A 20,202-nucleotide genomic window follows, 5' to 3' on the forward strand; every position below is an offset into this window, starting at 1 on the left:
TATATTACAGGAAGCCGAAAGCCTATTCACATCAACAGCCTCTACATCCTCAGAGGTATTGCTCCTCCGGAGTTACTCCAGGAAGTTACAGTAGAGTTGAGCACACAAAGCTAATGTGCAGATCTAAGATATCCACTATATGACCCTGGCTCCAAGTCAACTGAAGTCACAACAAAGCTGTCTTGCCATTGTTAAAACCCTAACATTGTCACCCAAACAGACAAGTGTTCAGTTATGGCAAACAAAAGTGGAGAATGACCTTGTGAGCCCCTTTGCTCCAGCTCCCATCAGTCGAGCACCTACCTGGTGCAGATCAGCCCTGGATTACATGCCCCTAATCAATGCCATAGTGGAGCTAGCTCATCTAGAGATGCACTGATCAAGTGTGGCTACATCACTGGCCCCAGGATCTGTGACTGCAGCAGAAACTCGAAGCATCTCCTGCAATAACAGTTGCTTGAGCGTGAATGCTCTTCCAGTGATCTGGCAGAGTGCAATGATCAGGCAATCACATGTGCACAGACATGGTTGGAAGCAGTTTGAGGACATAAGGAGAAGAATCAGTAAACCAAACACCAATTATTTTTGGTTTTGCCCCTGCATTTTTTAAATTCCCATTCTGGCCCATTGTGACCTCGTGGAGAGGAGGATGTGTTCTGTTTAGCTGACCATAGTGTGCATGTTATCCTAACATAGCACTGTTTGCTGTATTTACAGCATGCTTATAAACTGAAAAGCATGAAGTGACAAACACGGTTGCAGCATGTCAGGCATATGTTACTTGATGTCACCCAGCATTAATCTATGTGGATGATATGGAAGTGGCAACTTTGTGTACCAAGCAAGAGGATTATATTCAAACAGTGATTGGATACAAAGTAGTGACAAACTGGAGAATGGTTAATAGGTTTACTAGGAACTAGGCAAAAAAATCTCTTAGGGCTCATTTTGGCTGAGCTTCCTCAACTTCCACTGAAGTCAATGTGAGTTGAGGGTGCTCAGCAATTTGCCTGAACAACTCCTCAGGAAGGAAATGCTTTTAAAGTTCCTGCTCCATTCAATTCAATGAGAGTTTTGCCATTAGCTTTAATGGGAGTAAAATTAGAGCCTAAATGAACAAGAAGGTAAGGGAAAAGGTACGAGGATAGAAATCTAATTTATTTTCTATGGAATAATGAGTTCAGTTGTGTTCTGTTCTCTTTCCTGTAGCTCCACATGAGTTTTACAGGACATAGGTATTACAATGGATAAGCTCTAAGGATGTGTGTGGGATTTAATATTTGGACCTGATCCCACAAACCCTTACTCAAGTAGTGCCATTGCATTCAACATTTTCAGGTCAGCTCTAGCAATGAGGCAATGGAAACCCAAGCTTTGTTTTTCCAGTGACTTTTAATGCTTTAGGGAGACATCCAGTAGACTAAACTCATCCAAGATCTGGTCTTCTCACAGAACTTCAGCTCATGGCTAGTAGAAATACCATGAGAAGGCCCATTATTATGTCTCCCTGAGGTGCAAACAACACAATGAAAAGGTATCAGCTGTGTGTACCTATACACTAGGTTAAACATAATGTAATTTAAGTGTAATAAATACATTTATAGATACTGAAGGCAGGCTGTATTTCTCATCTTGTGCTCTTTTTGCATGTGGAATGTCACCCCAAGTGAACGATCAATGTCCACACGCAAAATAGAAATGTGAAATGTATTATGTACAAACTGACTTCATCAAATTAAAAAAAGCCATTAAGCACACAAAGCCTAGTGCAGGCTCATATGTCATAGCTTACAGTACTAACAATCAGTTCCCCAGCACGGAATAATTCCCAACCTGGTAACTAGATGGTCCTGTCTTTTAATGGTGCATGATCTATTCTCTGTTCAGTGCTTGTAACTTCCATTAACGTCAATGAGTATGCATATGTGCCTCGAGTGGTAGAAGATACTCCTGTGTGGATTCAAAACTTGTTTACAAATTCCTCAGAAAAATCACATTGTGCTCATTGTTCTTGGCAGAAAGCTATTACAGCTTCATTGGAACCTCTGCTTTTGTTCCACTTTTTTCTGATCGGAGGAACCAAAACATATACCAAAGCAGATAGAAGGTGGTGTGAAATGCTGAGAAAAATAATTCAGCTGTGGGAGTCTGCCATAGGAAAGGGGGGTTGCAGCAGAAACATGGTTATTGAAACTGCAGATCCAAACCTGCAATGTGAACCTCAGCTAAAAATAAGCAAAGGAGACAACCATTAGTAACAGCATATCTTAGCGCTAACAGAGTGGCTAGACTGAGCTCTTTGCTGTTAGTTTCTGTTAGAATCCAGGCAACTGGGAACAAGCAACTGTTGCAGCTCAAGGGCCAAACTGGGGCTATCTTCTGCATGGGCAAGTACACCCATAGTTACAGGGAGATGTTCCTTGTCCCCATCAGCAAAATCAGGCAGGACTTGATCCTGCTGATTGCAATCCCTGAATGAAAGGGTAATGTGGCTTTCTGGCCTGAAGGCTGGAGCTAGGGGGAAATGCATACTGCATTTTGTTTTTATTTTTTAAAGCGATGACTGCATTTTTCTAGCACCACTGAAGGCACTGTGTCTTCCTCTGCCCTATTTAGGGGAAGATTTTCAATTGCAGAGATGTTAGTTAGGGAATCAACTCCCATTAATTTTCAGCAGGAGTTGGGCACTTAACTGCCATCTGGAAAATTTCCTTTGTCTGCAGTCACTCCTAGGGTACGTCTATACTACAGGATTATTCCGATTTTACATAAACCGGTTTTATAAAACAGATTGTATAAAGTCGAGTGCACGCGGCCACACTAAGCACATTAATTCGGCGGTGTGCGCCCATGGTCCGAGGCTAGCGTTGATTTCCAGAGTGTTGCACTGTGGGTAGCTATTCTGTAGCTATCCCATAGTTCCCGCAGTCTCCCCCGCCCCTTAGAATTCTGAGTTGAGAGCCCAGTGGCTGATGGGGCAAAAATCATTGTCGCGAGTGGTTCTGGTTAAATGTCATCAGTCATTCCTTCCTCCGGGAAAGCAACGGCAGACAATCATTTCGCACTCTTTTTCCCTGGATTGCCCTGGCAGACGCCATAGCATGGCAACCATGGAGCCCATTCAGCTTTATTTTTTTACAGTCACCATATGTGTACTGGATGCCGCGGACAGAGGCGATACTCCAGCGTTACACAGCAGCATTCATTTGCTTTTGCATGATAGCAGAGACGGTTATCAGTTGCTCTGTACTGTCTGCTGGTGGTGTAAATCGGCAATAAGATGACAGTTATCTGTCCTGTACTGTCTGCTGCTATCATGGGTGCCCCTGGCTGAGAGTGGCCGGGGATGCAAAGGCAAAACTGGGAATGACTCCCCGAGTCAATCCCTCCTTTATGGTTTCTAAAAATAGAGTCAGTCCTGTCTAGAATATGGGGCAAGTGTACTAGACAATCAGTGTATCAGAGAGCACAGCTGCACTGTGTCAGATCCTGCAGAAATGATGAGCTACATGCCATTCACGGGGGGTGCCCCTGCAACAACCCCACCCGTTGCTTTCCTCCTCCCCCAACCTTCCTGGGCTACCGTGGCAGTGTCCCCCACATTTGTGTCATGAAGTTATAAAGAATGCAGGAATAAGAAACAGTGACTTGTTAGTGAGATAAAATGAGGGGAGGCAGCCTCCCAGTGCTATGACAGTCCAGGCAGACATTAAGCAGTGCGGGGGAGAGAAGCCTAGCATGCCGCTGCTATGACAGTCCAGGCAGGACAGAATCTTTTCTTTACACAGGAAAGGGAGGGGGCTGATGGAGCTCAGCCCCCAGTTGCTATTATGAGAACAGTTACCAGCCATTCTGTACCATGTACTGGGAATGACCAAGAATCATTCTTATTTTCACCCAGCCGCCCCCAGCCAGCCTCACCTAAAGCCAGCCAGGAGCATTCACGGGTTGATAACAAGGACGGCTACCAGTCCTACTGCACCGTCTGCCACTGGGCAGGGAAGAGGAGTGGATACTGCTCTTCACTGCTGCAGCATCGCGTCTAGACATAGGGTGACATTGAAAGAAGTCAAGAAACTATTTCTTTCCCTTTTCTTTCACGTGGGGATGGGTGAGTAAATTGACGAGCTATTCCCTGAACCACGCCAGACAATGTGTTTGAGCCTACAGGCATTGGGAGCTCAGCCAAGAACGCAAATACTTTTCGGAGACTGCTGGGGACTGTTGGATAGCTGGAGTCTTCAGTACCCCCTCCCTCCCTCCATGAGCATCCATTTGAGTCTCTGGCTTCTCATTACGCTTGTCACGCAGCACTGTGTAGCCTGTAGATTTTTTTTTCAAACGCTTTGGCACTTCGTTTTCTGTAACAGAGCTTTGATAGAACAGATTTGTTTCCCCATACAGCAATCAGATCCAGTATCTCCCGTATGGTCCATGATGGAGCTCTTTTTGGATTTGGGACTGCATTGCCACCCGTGCTGATCAGAGCTCCACGCTGGGCAAACGGGAAATAAAATTCAAAATTTCGCGGGGCTTTTCCTGTTTACCGAGCCACTGCATCCGAGTTCAGATTGCTGTCCAGAGCGGTCACAGTGGTGCACTGTGGTATACCGCCCAGAGGCCAATACCGTCGATTTGCGGCCACACTAACCCTAATCCAATATGGTAATACCGATTTTAGCGCTACTCCTCTCGTCGGGGAGGAGTACAGAAACCGATCTAAAGAGCGCTTTATATTGATATAAAGGGTCTCGTAGTGTGGACGGGTACAGCATTAAATCGGTTTAACGCTGCTAAAATCGGTTTAAACGCGTAGTGTAGAGCAGGTCCTACTTAGGTACTACACCTTCGCAACCCCACAGCACAGCTGTTGCTTGGGAAGAGCTATAATTTAGCTATAAGTAGTTTAAGGGTAGTTCAGCTTAGTAGCAGAGTGAGGATCCTGGCAAAATAATATCAGAAAAAGCTACTTATGTATTTGGGGTGAATACTTATTGAGGGCCAAATGCTGCCCTGATTCATATCCATACAACAAGACTCTATAGGGTCACACAAGGAGTTGTCAAGGAAAAACACTGCCCTTGAAATATGAAGCAACAGCCAGCGAATGGGAAAAACTGTATTGCATAATGAGGATCTTCTGACATATTTCTTCCATTAACAGGCACACAGCTAGGAGGGAAAAAGCTGGTTATAAGCCAGGAAACATCATTCTTTAAACAAATTATTAGACAATGTAGGAAACAAAAGGAATTGAGAACTGCATAAAGCTACTGAAAGCTCTAAATCCATTTCAGTCCAACTTCTGGTTAGCTCATGTGGCAACAGTTCAAGCTCACTGCAGGTGGTTAGCAGCTTGGGTGGGTAGGTAACTGGGAATTTATGAGAGGCACTGCCTTTTGAACAACTTCAGTTATAGTATTAGTAATTGCCTTTCTCCAAAGCTAAATATCCTCCACAAGTTGACTACTTGTAGAGGTTACTGAGAGGAAGAAATGCTTTTATCAGACAGAATTACAGAGCAGTGGGGTAAATGCCTCACATTCAGGTAACACACTCTCTTTCTCTCTCTCTCACACACACACACATACCATAAGTGAGGATTTTCAAGAGTGATTTGACTCTGCATCCATTAAGGTCAATGGTAAAACAACCCTTGACTTCAGCAGGGACAGAGTTAGACCGAAGCTCAGCATTTTTGAAAATCACAGCTTCTGAGGAAAACAAAAATGTCTCCTGTGCATTCCTCACCCTTTTTACTAACCACACTTTAAAGGATTAAAACAAAATCAACTTTTAAAATCTAATTTTCTTTTTACTGGTTTTTATTATTTAATTATTTATATTGCAGCAGTGCCAAGGACCCACAGCCATGGACAAACACAGAAAAAAGAGAGGGTTCCTGTCCCTAAGAGCTTACACAGTCACTCCTTATTTTGTTCTGTTCCCTTCTGTATTTCTTTAAGTCTGGGCGGTGAAAATATGTCAGTCAGTTTCACTCCTCTTTATATTTGTTATGTGCTATACAAGACAAAGAGCACGATAATGTCCCCACCCGGAAGGAGCTTACTTTCTAAAATATCTCTTTCAGGTTGCCAAGCACTAGGGCAATGACATGATATGGGTTGCAAAACAACTGTTTCTATTGGAAGTTTAAATCTCCATGGAAAGACAGCCTTAGATTCTGTAAAGGCTCAGGTATATAAATCCAAAAATATGGAACAAATGTCACCTGATGAAGGCCCTTTAATTAGTAAGGGGAAGGAGAGGGGCAGAGAGAAGAAAGAATAATATAGCCTGATAGTGTACACAGAGATATAGAAACATATTGTTCAAATTAAAGAGAGGTCACAGGGCATTTCCCTGTCTTAGAAATTGCTCCTTAAATCACAGGCAACCTGAATATGCTGTGATAAAACACACACTGGAGCATTATCACATTGCTGCATAATGAAGTTGGGCTAATGTGTGTCAGCACAAGTTAAAAAGGTTTTCACACTATAGCAAATTTGGAAACAAGAATTCTTACACCAAAAACAATTTAAGGAGCCACTACCTTTCTGTTTCTTATGCTATTCTTATGTTTTAAACAAGGAAGGGCTTGCTAACCCCCAGTCAAGTTTCTCCTATCTACTGTCAGAGTCATATTTAAAACATCTATTGCTATGGAATTATTGTGATGTGACAGATTCAATATTTTGACTTTACCAGCATCAGGAAGAGGAAGAGAAAGTGGGTCACAAGACAGAAGCCCTAACATTTTTTTCCAAAATGGATCATTATAGAATAGAAGAAAAAGAAAACATGCATTATATTAAAGATGATGTTGACAAATCTCTCTTGCCTGGGAAGTTAAATTAATTTTCTTCCAAATTAGCCAGTGGGCCAGATTATAGACACCAGAGTTAGAATTATCACGAGTTGCCATTAAAGTATACCCGCACCATTTTTGTGCAAACATCTTTGCAAAACATCCTGTATTTGTTTACAGAAAACAGCTTTGTTTTGTAATTTTCCATAGTTGAATCTCCCCAATCCAAAGCAGACAGCCAAAAGGTCACTTGATATCAGACCTGTCAGTGATACAAGGCTTACTATTGTCTCTTTTGGGCCTTGAGCCAGTGAAATATTGTGGGGATAAATTCTGGAGGAAATGAAGGAAAATTATGACAAACAGCTTAGTTTTTTAAATGGCAGCAGTTTAAAGCTTGGGTTTGGAGCGTTAGAAGTTGGATCTGGATCTGTGGGCAGAGTGACACAATGAAATAAGCATGATAAATTTCATTTTCAGATTGTTTTACCTACCAACATATATGAGATATAAAACTATGATCTAGTTTAATCTCTGTCTATAAATAGCCAGTTGAGATAGAAGTTTTGAGATTTTTTATTGCCTTTTTAAAATCTGATTGGTTAAAGAAGGGTTATAGCATGAACAAAGCTAACAAGTATTTCTGACCACAACCCAGCACCCATGGACACACACCTGGTGAGCAATACACCACATCAAGTGTCATAACTGATATTTAATGTGGGGAATGAGAGTAGGCCAGCACTGATCAAAAATAATCTGAGTCATTCTGACCCTAAGGACTCCCATTTACATATCAGACTAGGAAGCAGAACTAGCTTGATGTCTCCCAGTAGGGACCACAGCTAGTCCTCCTGCTCCAGTAAAGAATTCTAGCATGGAGGGGAGGAAGGAAAGATCCTAATAAGTTGTCGCCTCCTAAACAGTTTGTTGTGGAGAAGGAAGGATCTCGTACCCTGCCTCCTTTTCACTGTTACTGCTGAGGGGTTGGGGTGGAAAGAGAGGGCACACGTTTTGCACTTAACTGGGAAGATCAGGAGAAAGGCAAGAATCCTTCTAGGTTGATTCATCTAATAATGGTTGTTGTAGCATTTCTTACAAAAGCCAATATTGCCTCTGGGCAATATATACCACCTCTGCAACTATTTTTACCTTTGGCAATATTTTACTGCTATAGCTCTGAGAGAGAGACTTTACTTTTGTAAGTACTCTTGTAATGTAACTTTGTCTAGGAAAACAGTACTGGCATGGTTACATAAACTACAGGTAACATGTTTGCAGTGTTTCAGGAAAACATTATAAATAGGTTGACCTTAACATTGGCTCTCTCTAACACCATGTTTCAAATAATTGTATTGCTTACCTTCAGTCTTGTCTGGTAGTTTCCCACTCTTACTTGTTCCAGAGTTGACCGTTTCAGATGAGGTGCTCAGTTTGGTGTTGGGATCTCGTTTAGGTTTTGGTGGAGGCTGTTTACGAGAGCAGCTACTGCTTTCATCATCGGTACCCCCAACCGAATGAAGAGACTGAGATCTCACGGTAAAGCCACTAGAGCAAGGATGCGGCAGTCTGTCCTGAGGAGCAGGCATTGTCATAAATCCCATGCGGAAATGTTTGCCCACATAGCTTCCTTCATTTCCTCTCGCGACTTCTCCACCTATGCTGTAAGAGAAAAGACATACAGATACAGGTAAGGGATCTACCTGCATTTGAACAGCACCTAAAAATGGGGCCTCTGGACATTAATATTTAATAATCAACATCATCATAAAAGCTTTTATATAAAAAAAAGTTTCAGTGATATAAATTTCAATGGTATGGGGATGTGTGGATATTTTTTAGTCTTTTTTTTTTAAATCTGTGCACTTAGCTAACTTAATCAGGGACAATGAAAATAAAATCCGATTGTGAGGTCAGTTACAATGGTGTAAATCCACAGTTTGTCCAAATCTAAAATAATATAACTGAGATATGGATCTGGCCTTAGGAATTAAAGGAGATTTGAGATGGTCAACGAAAAGGGATAAACATTAAGAATTTTAATTTTTTCCTCCTTTTTTAAGTTGACACATTTTAACTAGCTCTGTAAAGAGTCCATTGGGTGCATGAGAAGGAACTGTTGCCAAAAATGTCAATACTTCTTATTTATTTTTCAAAATTTTGAAACATGATTTTTTTCTGACATTCCAAAAATACGGACCAGTTCTAAGAGAAATGGGCCTAAACTGTCAGTGAAAAGATGGAGAAAGCCCATGTTGTTAACTTGCAAAACCTCTTTTAGATAGTATACAGTTCCTTCACTGCCACAATTCCTTCTTGTGTTCCAGACTTGTTGGTGTGTCATGGCTGATTTGAGCCAGATCGTCTTTTCCCTCAGGGACCTACTTACCCACTGGCTTTACTTTATTCCTGCTTTAATGAACCCATATATCCTACAGCAGTGTGGAATATCACAAGCTGTTTAAAACTTTTTAATTTCCTGTCTAGCTCTTCAGCAATATGTACATTTTTTTTCTTCAGCAAGGCTAAAAATCAAACCAGGCAAAACCATTCTGTAGCTATTATAAGCTAACACAGAAAAGTCTTCAGAAGTGAATGTGGGGTAAAATTTTCAAATTATCACAGCATTAAAACTTCTCTTCTGATTTTTACCAAACTTTTCAGGTAATAGCCACCTCCGGGATGAGGTGCAGTAGGCAAATGTTCAGGAAGAATCTCTCTTTCTCTCTCTGTAGTAGTTAGAGGGCGAGGTTTAAAAATCAGAAATAATCGGAAATCAGCTTCAGTTTTAACTATGAAATAGCTACTGCAATTCTACAAACACTGCTTTTATATTTTTATTAAACAGTTGAAACCCCCTAAGATAACACTACTTTAAGTTGTTAATTTGACTTTTTTATTTGAAATATATTTTTCTGTTTCCCACTCTGACTTTTCTTTTTAAATGATTTCCTGCATGGCTTTTTTCTTATCTCTGGTTTATAAAATTTCATAGGGATGTTCACCGAAATCATTTTCAAGTCAAAAATCCAGTTACAATGTAAAATCTATATTTACTGCCATATCCCAAGCACTTTCTATTACTGATCCCACGTGAAAAGCTGAAGACTCTACAAAATGGTAAGCTCTTTGAACCAGGGATCATCTTTTTGTTCTGGGTTTGTACACCTCCAAGCACAGTGGGGTCCTGACCTGTGTCCAGGGCTCCCCAGGTGCTACCATAGTACAAATAATAAACAACAATAAAATAATAAAACATTAAAAAAATGCTCATCCCATGTTATTGTAGGGTAACAAGCAGTTTACTTCTAAATTTTGTATGTAGTGAGAACAACATCTGGCTAGATATAATTAGTGCATTTTATCAGTCTGTCTATATCTAGTCTTTGATATATTGTATGCTTGAAACTTTAAAAGTAGTACTTAGACTCAGCTCAGATTTTATAGCAGTGTGACAAGTACCTGCCCACAGAACAAATCCCAAACATCAAAAGTTAAAACTGAATCTTTTGGAAGAAGAGAGAAAATTGGTCTTGCGAAAAAGAGTATTAGTTTAGAAATGTAGCACTATGGATTGATCTGTACTTCCAGGTACTCATCGATGACTGTAGACATACACACATCTCAGGAAATAAAAATCATGGGGTCTAATCAACCCTTTGGAATAAAAAGAAATGTAAATCCACATGAATCTGCAATGTGAGCAGCAACAAGGTAGTGAGGTGCAAGTGTGGAACATGAGTGGATAATGGGAATGCAGTTCAGATTCTCAAGAGACAAAATAGCCTGGAACAATTTAAGTAAATCATGAAGGGAATCTCAGCTGACTTGGATCTGAATGTACAGAGACAGGTACCAAAATGTATTGGGGATGACAGTTCTGCACACAGTATTGTTCCTGCGGTACTTATCAGTTCTGGAATGCTGTGCTTATTGATGCTTATATTTCTGGAATGCAAACAGAGTGTGTTTCAGTTAAAAAACCTTCCTCAACACAGTAAAATGAATGGGGATTATATCTGTGACAGCTATCCAAACCTTTCAGACAGCTAGTTACATACATACTCAGTTATGGACACCAGAACCTCATGGTTTTTGTCACAATACATACAACTTCCACTCAATACTTATTGTCAATGGGTAAAATGTTTAACTTGCTCCCATTTTAATACCCTGTTTGAAGTGACCCTTCACTAGGGTAATACTGAGTAAGGGATCTGGCAATAAATACACCTCTGTTTCCGAAAGCTAAGGACATTTTTCTACAGCTCACTTGAGCAAGAGCAAGCCCCGTGGATCACATTATGCTGCCCTCCCTCCCTTTGATCTCTGGGGAATCATAAGAACCCATCTTTTTTGGTTTAATTACATACTTCTTGAGATGATAAGCTACAGCTTATATCAAATACTCACTGTGTACCAGATGAGATAATAGCACATTCATGATTATATGCTCCAAAAGCAGTTCTCCATCACATGACCCCAGGGAGACTCTCTATTGGTTCACAATCCTATTTCCATGTATGTTCTCTTTTCTAACTTCCAGACAGTAGAAAGCAAGTCTACTACAAAAGGCTAGATATTGAACGTGTCTGACACATTCTATCCATTAGAGGCAGTGGTGCAATTATATATAAACTAGTACATGTTTACAACCAACTTATGATTGAATCATAATAGGCATCGATACCAGAGGGATTTTCAAGCAAAAAAAAAAAAAATCAAAGGTAGAACTTGTTTTCTTCCACAATTTGAAGATTAATAATTAAAAACTACCAACCAATCAACCAAGCAGTGGCTGATTTAAACGATCAACTATGTCTCTGCTAATCTTTCCATAAATTGTTCTGATATTATAATCTGCTGATTCTCCACAACAAAAAATGCCTGTCACATCATTTAAAGAGGATTACCATTTAAACATATTGAAGGAAGCAGGTAAGAGATCCACTTTAATCCTTTAAATAATAATAATAACAACTGGAGATATACCAATCTCCTAGAACTGGAAGGGATCTTGAAAGGTCATTGAGTCCAGCCCTCTGCCTTCACTAGCAGGATCAAGTACTGATTTTTGCCCCAGCTCCCTAAGTGGCCCCCTCAAGGGTTAAACTCACAACCGTGGGTATAGCAGGCCAATGCTCAAACCGCTGAGCTATCCCTCCCCTCCAATTCTACTGTATTTACATATATATATAGGCACATTTGTATGTATACAATGCTGTGAATAGAATACATTAATCAAAAGCAATGATTTCACTTCCATATAGAGATGTTTAGATTGTATACCATAGGTCAAATTCTGTCCTTAGAAATTCATGTACACAACTTTCATTGTGGTGGTGGTTTTCCCCTTTGTCTAAGAAAATGTAGGACCAGGAAAAATGCATGTGGATTTTATCATCCCTTTAAATGGTCTTACACTCCCCAATAAAAATTCTGTTTCCTCTAGAATTGCAAATCTTTATGTTATATGCCAAATTTATTTCTAAATTATCCACAAGTCATCATAGGCTGACATTCCAAAAGATTTTGATTTGTCTTGGGCTTTTTCCCATCTTTAAAAGCTGTGGTACTCCTATTGTATAGTAAATCATGGAAAGTCTCCTATTTGGCAGAGAAGTGGGCATTTGGAGGTCACTTTGAAATGTCTAGCAATCAGCGCTTGCTCTTGAAAGAGATGCTTACTACTACTCCCGCACACACCCCCACGGCTAAGAGTATGCCAGTGCCATAAATTACATTGACATATTAAACTACCCACACACCTGCCAGGGAATGGTGGTGCTTTCAGTTGGCTCAAAGTGCACCAATACAATAAATTGCATGCCAGTTAAATAGTAAACTTTACACATCTACTACATTTGCCCTCCAACAGTTTTCATGATACTAGTATCAGAGGGGTAGCCGTGTTAGTCTGGATCTGTAAAAGCAGCTAAGAATCCTGTGGCATCTGTTGGTCTCTGTCTGAGGGGTTAGAGCAGATGCGGTTGTACCTCAGTGCTTGGCTGTAGAGGAAACTACAATGCATTGGTGACCTTCCAGAAAACACCATCCTAGCCACCATGGATGTAGACGCTCTCTACACAAACATCCCACACACAGATGGGATACAAGCTGTCAGGAACAGTATCCGTGATGATGCTACAGCACAACTGGCTGCTGAGCTCTGTGCCTTTATCTTCACACACAACTATTTCAAATTTGATGACAATATATATCTCCAGATCAGTGGCACCACTATGGGCACCCGCATGGCCCCACAATATGCCAATATTTTTATGGCCGACCTGGAACAACGCTTCCTCAGCTCTTGTCCACTCACGCCCCTTCTCTACCTATTCTACATTGATGACATCTTCATCATCTGGACCCATGGAAAGGAGTCTCTGGAAAAATTCCACCATGATTTCAACAGCTTCCACCCCACCTGGACCAATCTACACGGAAGGTCCACTTCCTAGACACCATGGTGCAAATAAGTGATGGTCACATTACCACCACCCTATACCAATTGACCGCTATGCCTACCTTCATGCCTCCAGCTTCCATCCCGGGCACATCACACGATCCATTGTCTACAGCCAAGCACTGAGGTACAACCGCATCTGCTCTAACCCCTCAGACAGAGACCAACACCTACAAAATCTCCACCAAGCATTCTCAAAAGTACAATACCCGCATGAGGAAATAAGGAAACAGATCAACAGAGCCAGACGTGTACCCAGAAGCCTCCTACTGCAAGACAAACCCAAGAAAGAAACCAACAGGACTCCATTGGCCATCACATACAGTCCCCAGCTAAAACCTCTCCAACGCATCATCAGGGATCTACAACCCATCCTGGACAATGATCCCACACTTTCACAGGCCTTGGGTGGCAGGCCAGTCCTCGCTCACAGGCAACCTGCCAACCTGAAACATATTCTCACCAGTAACCGCACACTGCACCATAGTTACTCTAGCTCAGGAACCAATCCATGCAACAAACCTCGATGCCAGCTCTGCCCACATATCTACACCAGCGACACCATCACAGGACCTAACCAGATCAGCCACACCATCACCGGTTCATTCACCTGCACATCCACCAATGTAATATACACCATCATATGCCAGCAATGCCCCTCTGCTATGTACATCGGCCAAACTGGACAGTCGCTACGGAAAAGGATAAACGGACACAAATCAGATATTAGGAATGGCAATATACAAAAACCTGTAGGAGAACACTTCAACCTCCCTGGGCACACTATAGCAGACCTTAAGGTGGCCATACTGCAGCAAAAAAACTTCAGGACCAGACTTCAAAGAGAAACTGCTGAGCTTCAGTTCATCTGCAAATTTGACACCATCAGCTCAGGATTAAACAAAGACTGTGAATGGCTTGCCAATTACAAAACCAGTTTCTCCTTCCTTGGTTTTCACACCTCTACTGCTAGAACAGGGCCTCATCCTTCCTGATTGAACTGCCTCATTATCTCTAGCTTGCCTGCATATATATACCTGCCCCTGGAACTTTCCACTACATGCATCTGACGAAGTGGGTATTCACCCACGAAAGCTCATGCTCCAAAACGTCTGTTAGTCCATAAGGTGCCACAGGATTCTTTGCTGCTTCATGATACTAACTACTGAAGATTTCCTGATACCTGCCCCTCCAAGAGGTGTGCAATGTCTGCACCTATAACAAGACAGAAGTATGAACACAAATAGCCAGAACAAACCTGATGTGTCCCAAGCAAGTATCCAAAGGACATTTTTTTCATTTTGTGTCTAATTCTTACACATGTACACTAGTAACCACCACAATGGCCTTTATTAGTAGGGCAGACACACAAGCCAAATTCATCTCTGGAGTTCCCCAAAGGACAAAATAAGGAACAGCTTCTTCTAAAGCTACCACCTGTATCAAAGATGTGACACGAATGCTAGTAAAAGATTAGCCTACTGTTCCTGGTCCCTGTTACATGATGTGGTTACAAAAGGTTAATACCTGTCTCATGCTATTGATGCAATTATTAGTTGCACAGCAGTGGAAGCTCTTTAGAAGCATGTCTGGCACTTTTCTCCCGTTCACTAGAGCCAGTGAGCCAAATCTTGATCTCAGATACACAAGCTAAAATCCAGAATAATTCAGTCCAAGTGAACAGAGTCACTCCAGACTTATACCAGTATAAATGAAATCAAAATGACCTGGATCTGTCATTTTCCTTTGTCTTCTCCCCAAACAAACAAACTTGCTGAAGTCATTTTGGACTGGAGTCTTCAACATTACAATGCCTTGAGCTACAGAGAGAATTAAAGGATTTATTTCTGTACTCCTCCAACTTGTAAGTAGGAGCTAGCTGGAGCTAGAATGTCCTGCTACAGTAAAGCAAACTGAGAAAGATTTATATATACTTTGCTGCATAGAGGACTATTGAGACCAGCTACTAGAAATAATTGTGTAGATGATCTCACTCCATTACTTTTGACAGGAAAGAGCCTGTGCTCTCCTTTGTACTGGTAACAGGTTCTCTCTCATTTCAAATGTGTATTATATGAGTTGCTGAAAATGTTACCGTTTATTAATATATATGGAAATGCAGATTTGGATTATTCCCTTGGGAAATTTCAGTTTGAACTGGTTAGGTTCTACTGCTTCTATGCCATAGAAAAAAATGTGCCCAAGTAACGTTAAAAAACAAAACAAAAATAAAACTGGACATTTGTCAGCAATAACTAAGATAAGGGGTGAATTTCACAGTGATAACATTTAATCATCTAAAGCACTCATGTTATAGACAGAGTAAAGTGATGGTTCTTGGAGCTGGAGATGCCCTGTGGGACACTGATATGACATATAGTGGCTAAGTATGTAACGTGTGCTTCATACAGCTCATTCAATCATGCCTCTTTTGGCCCACTGAACATTGCCAGAACACTAGCTACCTTCTTTGATGAATTAGGGGTCAACAGAGCTTCCTGCTTCCTCTTACTCCCCTAAAAACAACTACAATTTGACACATAGGGTCCAATTCCAACACTCATATAAGACAAGATTTACCTTAAATTAAGAGGAAAACTGCAGTATCCAAAACATGCACAGTCATTATTCTTCAAGCTAGGTTTTTGTCTTTTTTAAATACATAGGCTATAATCCTTTCCCCACTGAAGTCAATGCTAGGATCAGCGGGTATATCTCAGTAAATAAATTCCCTACCATTTCAGGGGCCTTAGGTGTTGGTGCACCTCAGTGCTTCCTGTTGTCTGTTTGTGGCACATAATAGTTTAGTCCTCAGATGGCAAAAACACTTTGGTCTAATACTAGTTCGGCTTGATGCAGTATTGGTTGGGTGATGCGATCCACAGGTCAAATTAGTTGATCTGATGATTCCTTCTGGCCTTAAGTGCTATGATATCGGAGCTTTACAATTGATTTTGATGTGGCCAGGATTTCACCCGGATTGAGGAACAAAAGATGATGAACAAAGCTGATCTGACAACAGGGAAAGGAGGGAACCCCAGTTCACAAGAAATCTGAACACAACTGAACTCAGAACCTGGTGGGCCAAGTTGTAGCCTCAGATTCAGGGTTGCCATCTCAAGTGAGTCCTTTTTGAGGTCAGAATTGGACAAGGCAGGGTTAGAATTCACTAACCTAAAAGACAGACTAAATTTGTAGCAAATGCTATTAATAACAATAGTTTGCCCATCTCTAGGTTGATAGTCCTGTCCAAATAACTACTCAGCTAATCATATTCAGCCTATTTAAGTTCTACCCATGTATTACAGTGCAGTGGTTCTCAACCAAGGGTACACATACCACTGGGAGTACACAGAGGTCCTCCAGGGGGTACATCAACTCATCTAGTTATTTGCCTAGTTTTACAACAGGCTACATATAAAAACACTAATGAAGTCAGTACAAACTAAAGTTTCATACAATGACTTGTTTATACTGCTCGATATACTATACACTGAAATGTAAGCATAATATTTATATTTCAATTGATTTATTTTATAATTATTTGGTAAAAATGAGAAAGTAAGCAATTTTTTAGTAATAGTGTGCTGTGACATTTATATTTTATGTCTGATTTTGTAAGCAAGTAGTTTTTAAGTGGGGTGAAACTTGGAGGTATGCAAGACAAATCAGACTCCTGAAAGGGTACAATAGTTTAGAAAGATTGAGTGCCAGTGTTATACTGTCAACTGAATATGTCAGTCTTCACTTTCTAACTCAAACTGTGATATAGAGTTGTTGAAAAGGTGCCACATTCTACCCTAGAAGAAACTGCATTTCCTTGGTGTGTGAAATGATCTTTCTCTCTCTCTGAGTCTAATGTAGTTAATATTTAGGTGCTTGGATAGATGAAAAGGGCAAGTGAAGGGCTTTGATATGGTTATCATGACTTATTTTATTACAAACAACAATAAAGAAAAGATTACATAAAGGGGTCAACATCCTGAACAAATAATAAAAACCTACAGAATACTGGTTATTTTTTAAATTCCATTTTGCTTTACTAGTCAGTCATAATAAAAAGCTTCTTAACTCTGAAGTTGTATACTGAAGGGAGAGAATTTACATTAATTAAGAAATCGTGACCAGACAGAAATGGTGGCATTTGCTTAATATTTGGAGATTGCTTGTCAGACAGTGGAGTCTTTCTACCTCACTTTTTTTTCCCTGTATGTTACAAATAATGGGTTGAAAGTTATTCTGTTACTTTGCTCTATGGAAGTTACTTCACTAGTTACTTGCAGAAATGTAAGTAAAATGCTGTACAGCAAACTAACACAATTATATCATTTATATATTTATTTTAGAAACTGCAAATACCTTATAATATCACAGTTCTGAGTAAAGCTTGAGGGATTCAGAATTATTGTGGTTGCTTAAATCCCATGATGTTCAAATACTGTAGAGTCACATCGTCCCTGAGCCCTTCTTACCAGTTCAGACCTATAATCTACTGGTTTCATGCCTCAGGCATAAGCATTCATTTTAGGTACTTCATATCCACTGCAAGATATCTATTTTTCTCCTTCGGTGCTCCTGTGTATGATATTGTAACATTACTTTTGAGGTTTGTAGCTAGAAGATGTCATGGAATTGCAAGGTATTATATTATTCGCACAGAACCTTTGCATGTACCTTTGTCATTCACAAGCCATCCAGAGCTGTGCTTTGCCTCTATACAAAGAGGCTTCTTGTTCTGGCTATGGGAACCCAAAGGAAGTTATAGTAGTGACTGCTCCTTATTCTGAGCAAGGAGAGACACTTGCAGTTGCTGGCCTGATTCATCTCTTGGGTTAGCTAGCAAAATCCAGGCTGTGGGCCCCCAGCAATGGTAAAATGCACAGGAGCGTGTATCTGTGGAGTAATATACCACAAATCATTGCAAAATCTGCTGGCATAGGAAGCCTATAGACCCAGCTGGTATAACTTCCATAGTAGGTCAGTCTAGTCCAATGGGATACGTTAATTCAGAGGCAGGGGAAAAAAGAAGATATTACAGAAATGAACTATGCTGAAAGACAACAAAATGACCTATTGTATATACAGTGCTAATATCTGACTCAAGAACTGTGTGCGTTCTGGTTACAGGCAGTCTCTTGGCTGAATAAATAGCAATTTATTACTCAAAGCAATTAGTATTGTCACAGTTAAGCAAACAGTAACTTATTTTAGGATATTTTAACCCCTTGTTTACTCTTATGCCAATTAATATGCACATTCTCTCTTCATTTCAAGCATTCTGAAGATAAAGGATTAAAGTGGCTTTGAAATGTCTATTCCCCTTAAAATAAATTACGTATGTATATATTAGGATGACACATTTAACTTTGTATCAGAAAAGCCCTTTCAAGATTAGCATAAAATTATATTTGTAAATTGGAACTAGTATCTTCAGTTTTTTGGCATCCACAATTTTTATCCTCAAACCTGATTTCATGAGTCCATGAGATATAATAGTGATAGATGCAAGGGGGCAGGAAAGGTAGGATCACAACCATGGATTCTGGGAACTGCGCACATGAACAACAGGAGCTTTCAAAATTAAAAGGATTCTGCTTGTATTTTTTCCCATCCTCTCCCAAGCATAGCATTTCTGCATCATGCTACAGCCCAATCAAACCAAAGGTCCTAATGGCTCATGGTGATCCCACATCAGCATCTTATCAGGATCCAGAAGATAATAAAACCTGTAACATTGAAACATAGGCCTAAAGTGTAAGTAAAGAGCCACAAAGATCAACTCCAATGTCACTTGCTGTACTGGCCACCAGGAGCAGCTGATGCAGTGAGCAAGCAACACATACTTCCATGCAGATGAAATATTTTACTTCTGCCATATGCCTCCTCTTTAGTGACAAGAGATCAGATGCTGCTCAAGTCAGCTCTCTTATGACGCAGCACTAAGTACTGCTGTGAACTGCTAGGCTTGGCTCCTTTTTTACTGAAGTCAAGTCTATAAACATAGGGTTTGATCTTGTAAACATTACAGATGCAAGTTATCTCCCTTACCCACATGTGTAGTCCTGCTGAAATCACTGAGCTGATTCACAGGAGTTTCCTTTGGTTTGTGCTATTATCTATACCATTTGCAAGAGAAGATTTATGTAGCCTGAAGCTCTTTCTGATACTATATTATACATCCAGCAAAATCATTTCCCAACAGACTAGCATGTAATTCTACTAGTTGTTTCTCCATTAACATAGAAAACATCTTAAAATTAAGAGATGGGTCTGAGCTCAGAATATTTGGATCCAGAGCCAGAAATTGATTTTGAATGAGAGGTTATGGCTCTTCCCTTTACAGAGATGGGGCAGTCACCCAATTCAGAGGAGTTTAGCTTCAAGTCATAGGACATAGCAATATCCATACCAGATAGGATCCCTCATTGTCAGAACCTCTCAGTAGGCAGATGTGGGATAATCTGGTTTCCACATTAGGTCTCACCCTGACCTGTAATAGTTAGAGATAAACTAAAGCCCTGTAGAATAAGCAGGGCTTAAATTCAGCCAGAGCTGTCCAGATTGGAGCTCGGGTAAATATTTTAGCCTCATGGGGCTAAAGCCCCAAGCCCCTCCCCCCCCACAGCTAAAGCCCTGAGCTCTGGTGCACACTCATCCCCCATTGGGGCAGAAGTCCTGATCCCTGTAACCCCCCCACACACACACCCACACACCATGGAGAATTGTGGTGGGGGCATAGAGGGCTCCAGGAAATACTCCATAAGAATTTAAGCCCAAAGCATGAGGTTTAACATGTGTACGAGCATCTTCCCTCCCCACAGGCACAAAGTTTGGGGGTGATCCCAGATTGTAGCTGGGTCCATCTCTACTTACAACATCAATGCTGATTTCTTAGATATCACATGCCAGCACTGTTAGCTGT

General features: G+C 40.7%; 1 protein-coding gene across 2 annotated transcripts in view; it reads right to left on the reverse strand.

Annotated features, from left to right (window-relative positions):
- The window catches only part of NYAP2 (neuronal tyrosine-phosphorylated phosphoinositide-3-kinase adaptor 2), a 196,737-nt gene that overhangs the window by 96,518 nt on the left and 80,017 nt on the right, over nucleotides 1–20,202 (reverse strand). For both annotated transcript variants that reach the window (XM_030576305.1, XM_030576306.1), the window contains exon 3: nucleotides 8,175–8,473. In XM_030576305.1, the coding sequence (XP_030432165.1) occupies nucleotides 8,175–8,473 (299 nt within the window). The remainder of the gene's footprint in view (nucleotides 1–8,174; nucleotides 8,474–20,202) is intronic.

Source organism: Gopherus evgoodei, chromosome 9, assembly GCF_007399415.2.
Source record: "Gopherus evgoodei ecotype Sinaloan lineage chromosome 9, rGopEvg1_v1.p, whole genome shotgun sequence".
Classification (NCBI taxonomy): Eukaryota; Metazoa; Chordata; order Testudines; family Testudinidae; genus Gopherus; species Gopherus evgoodei.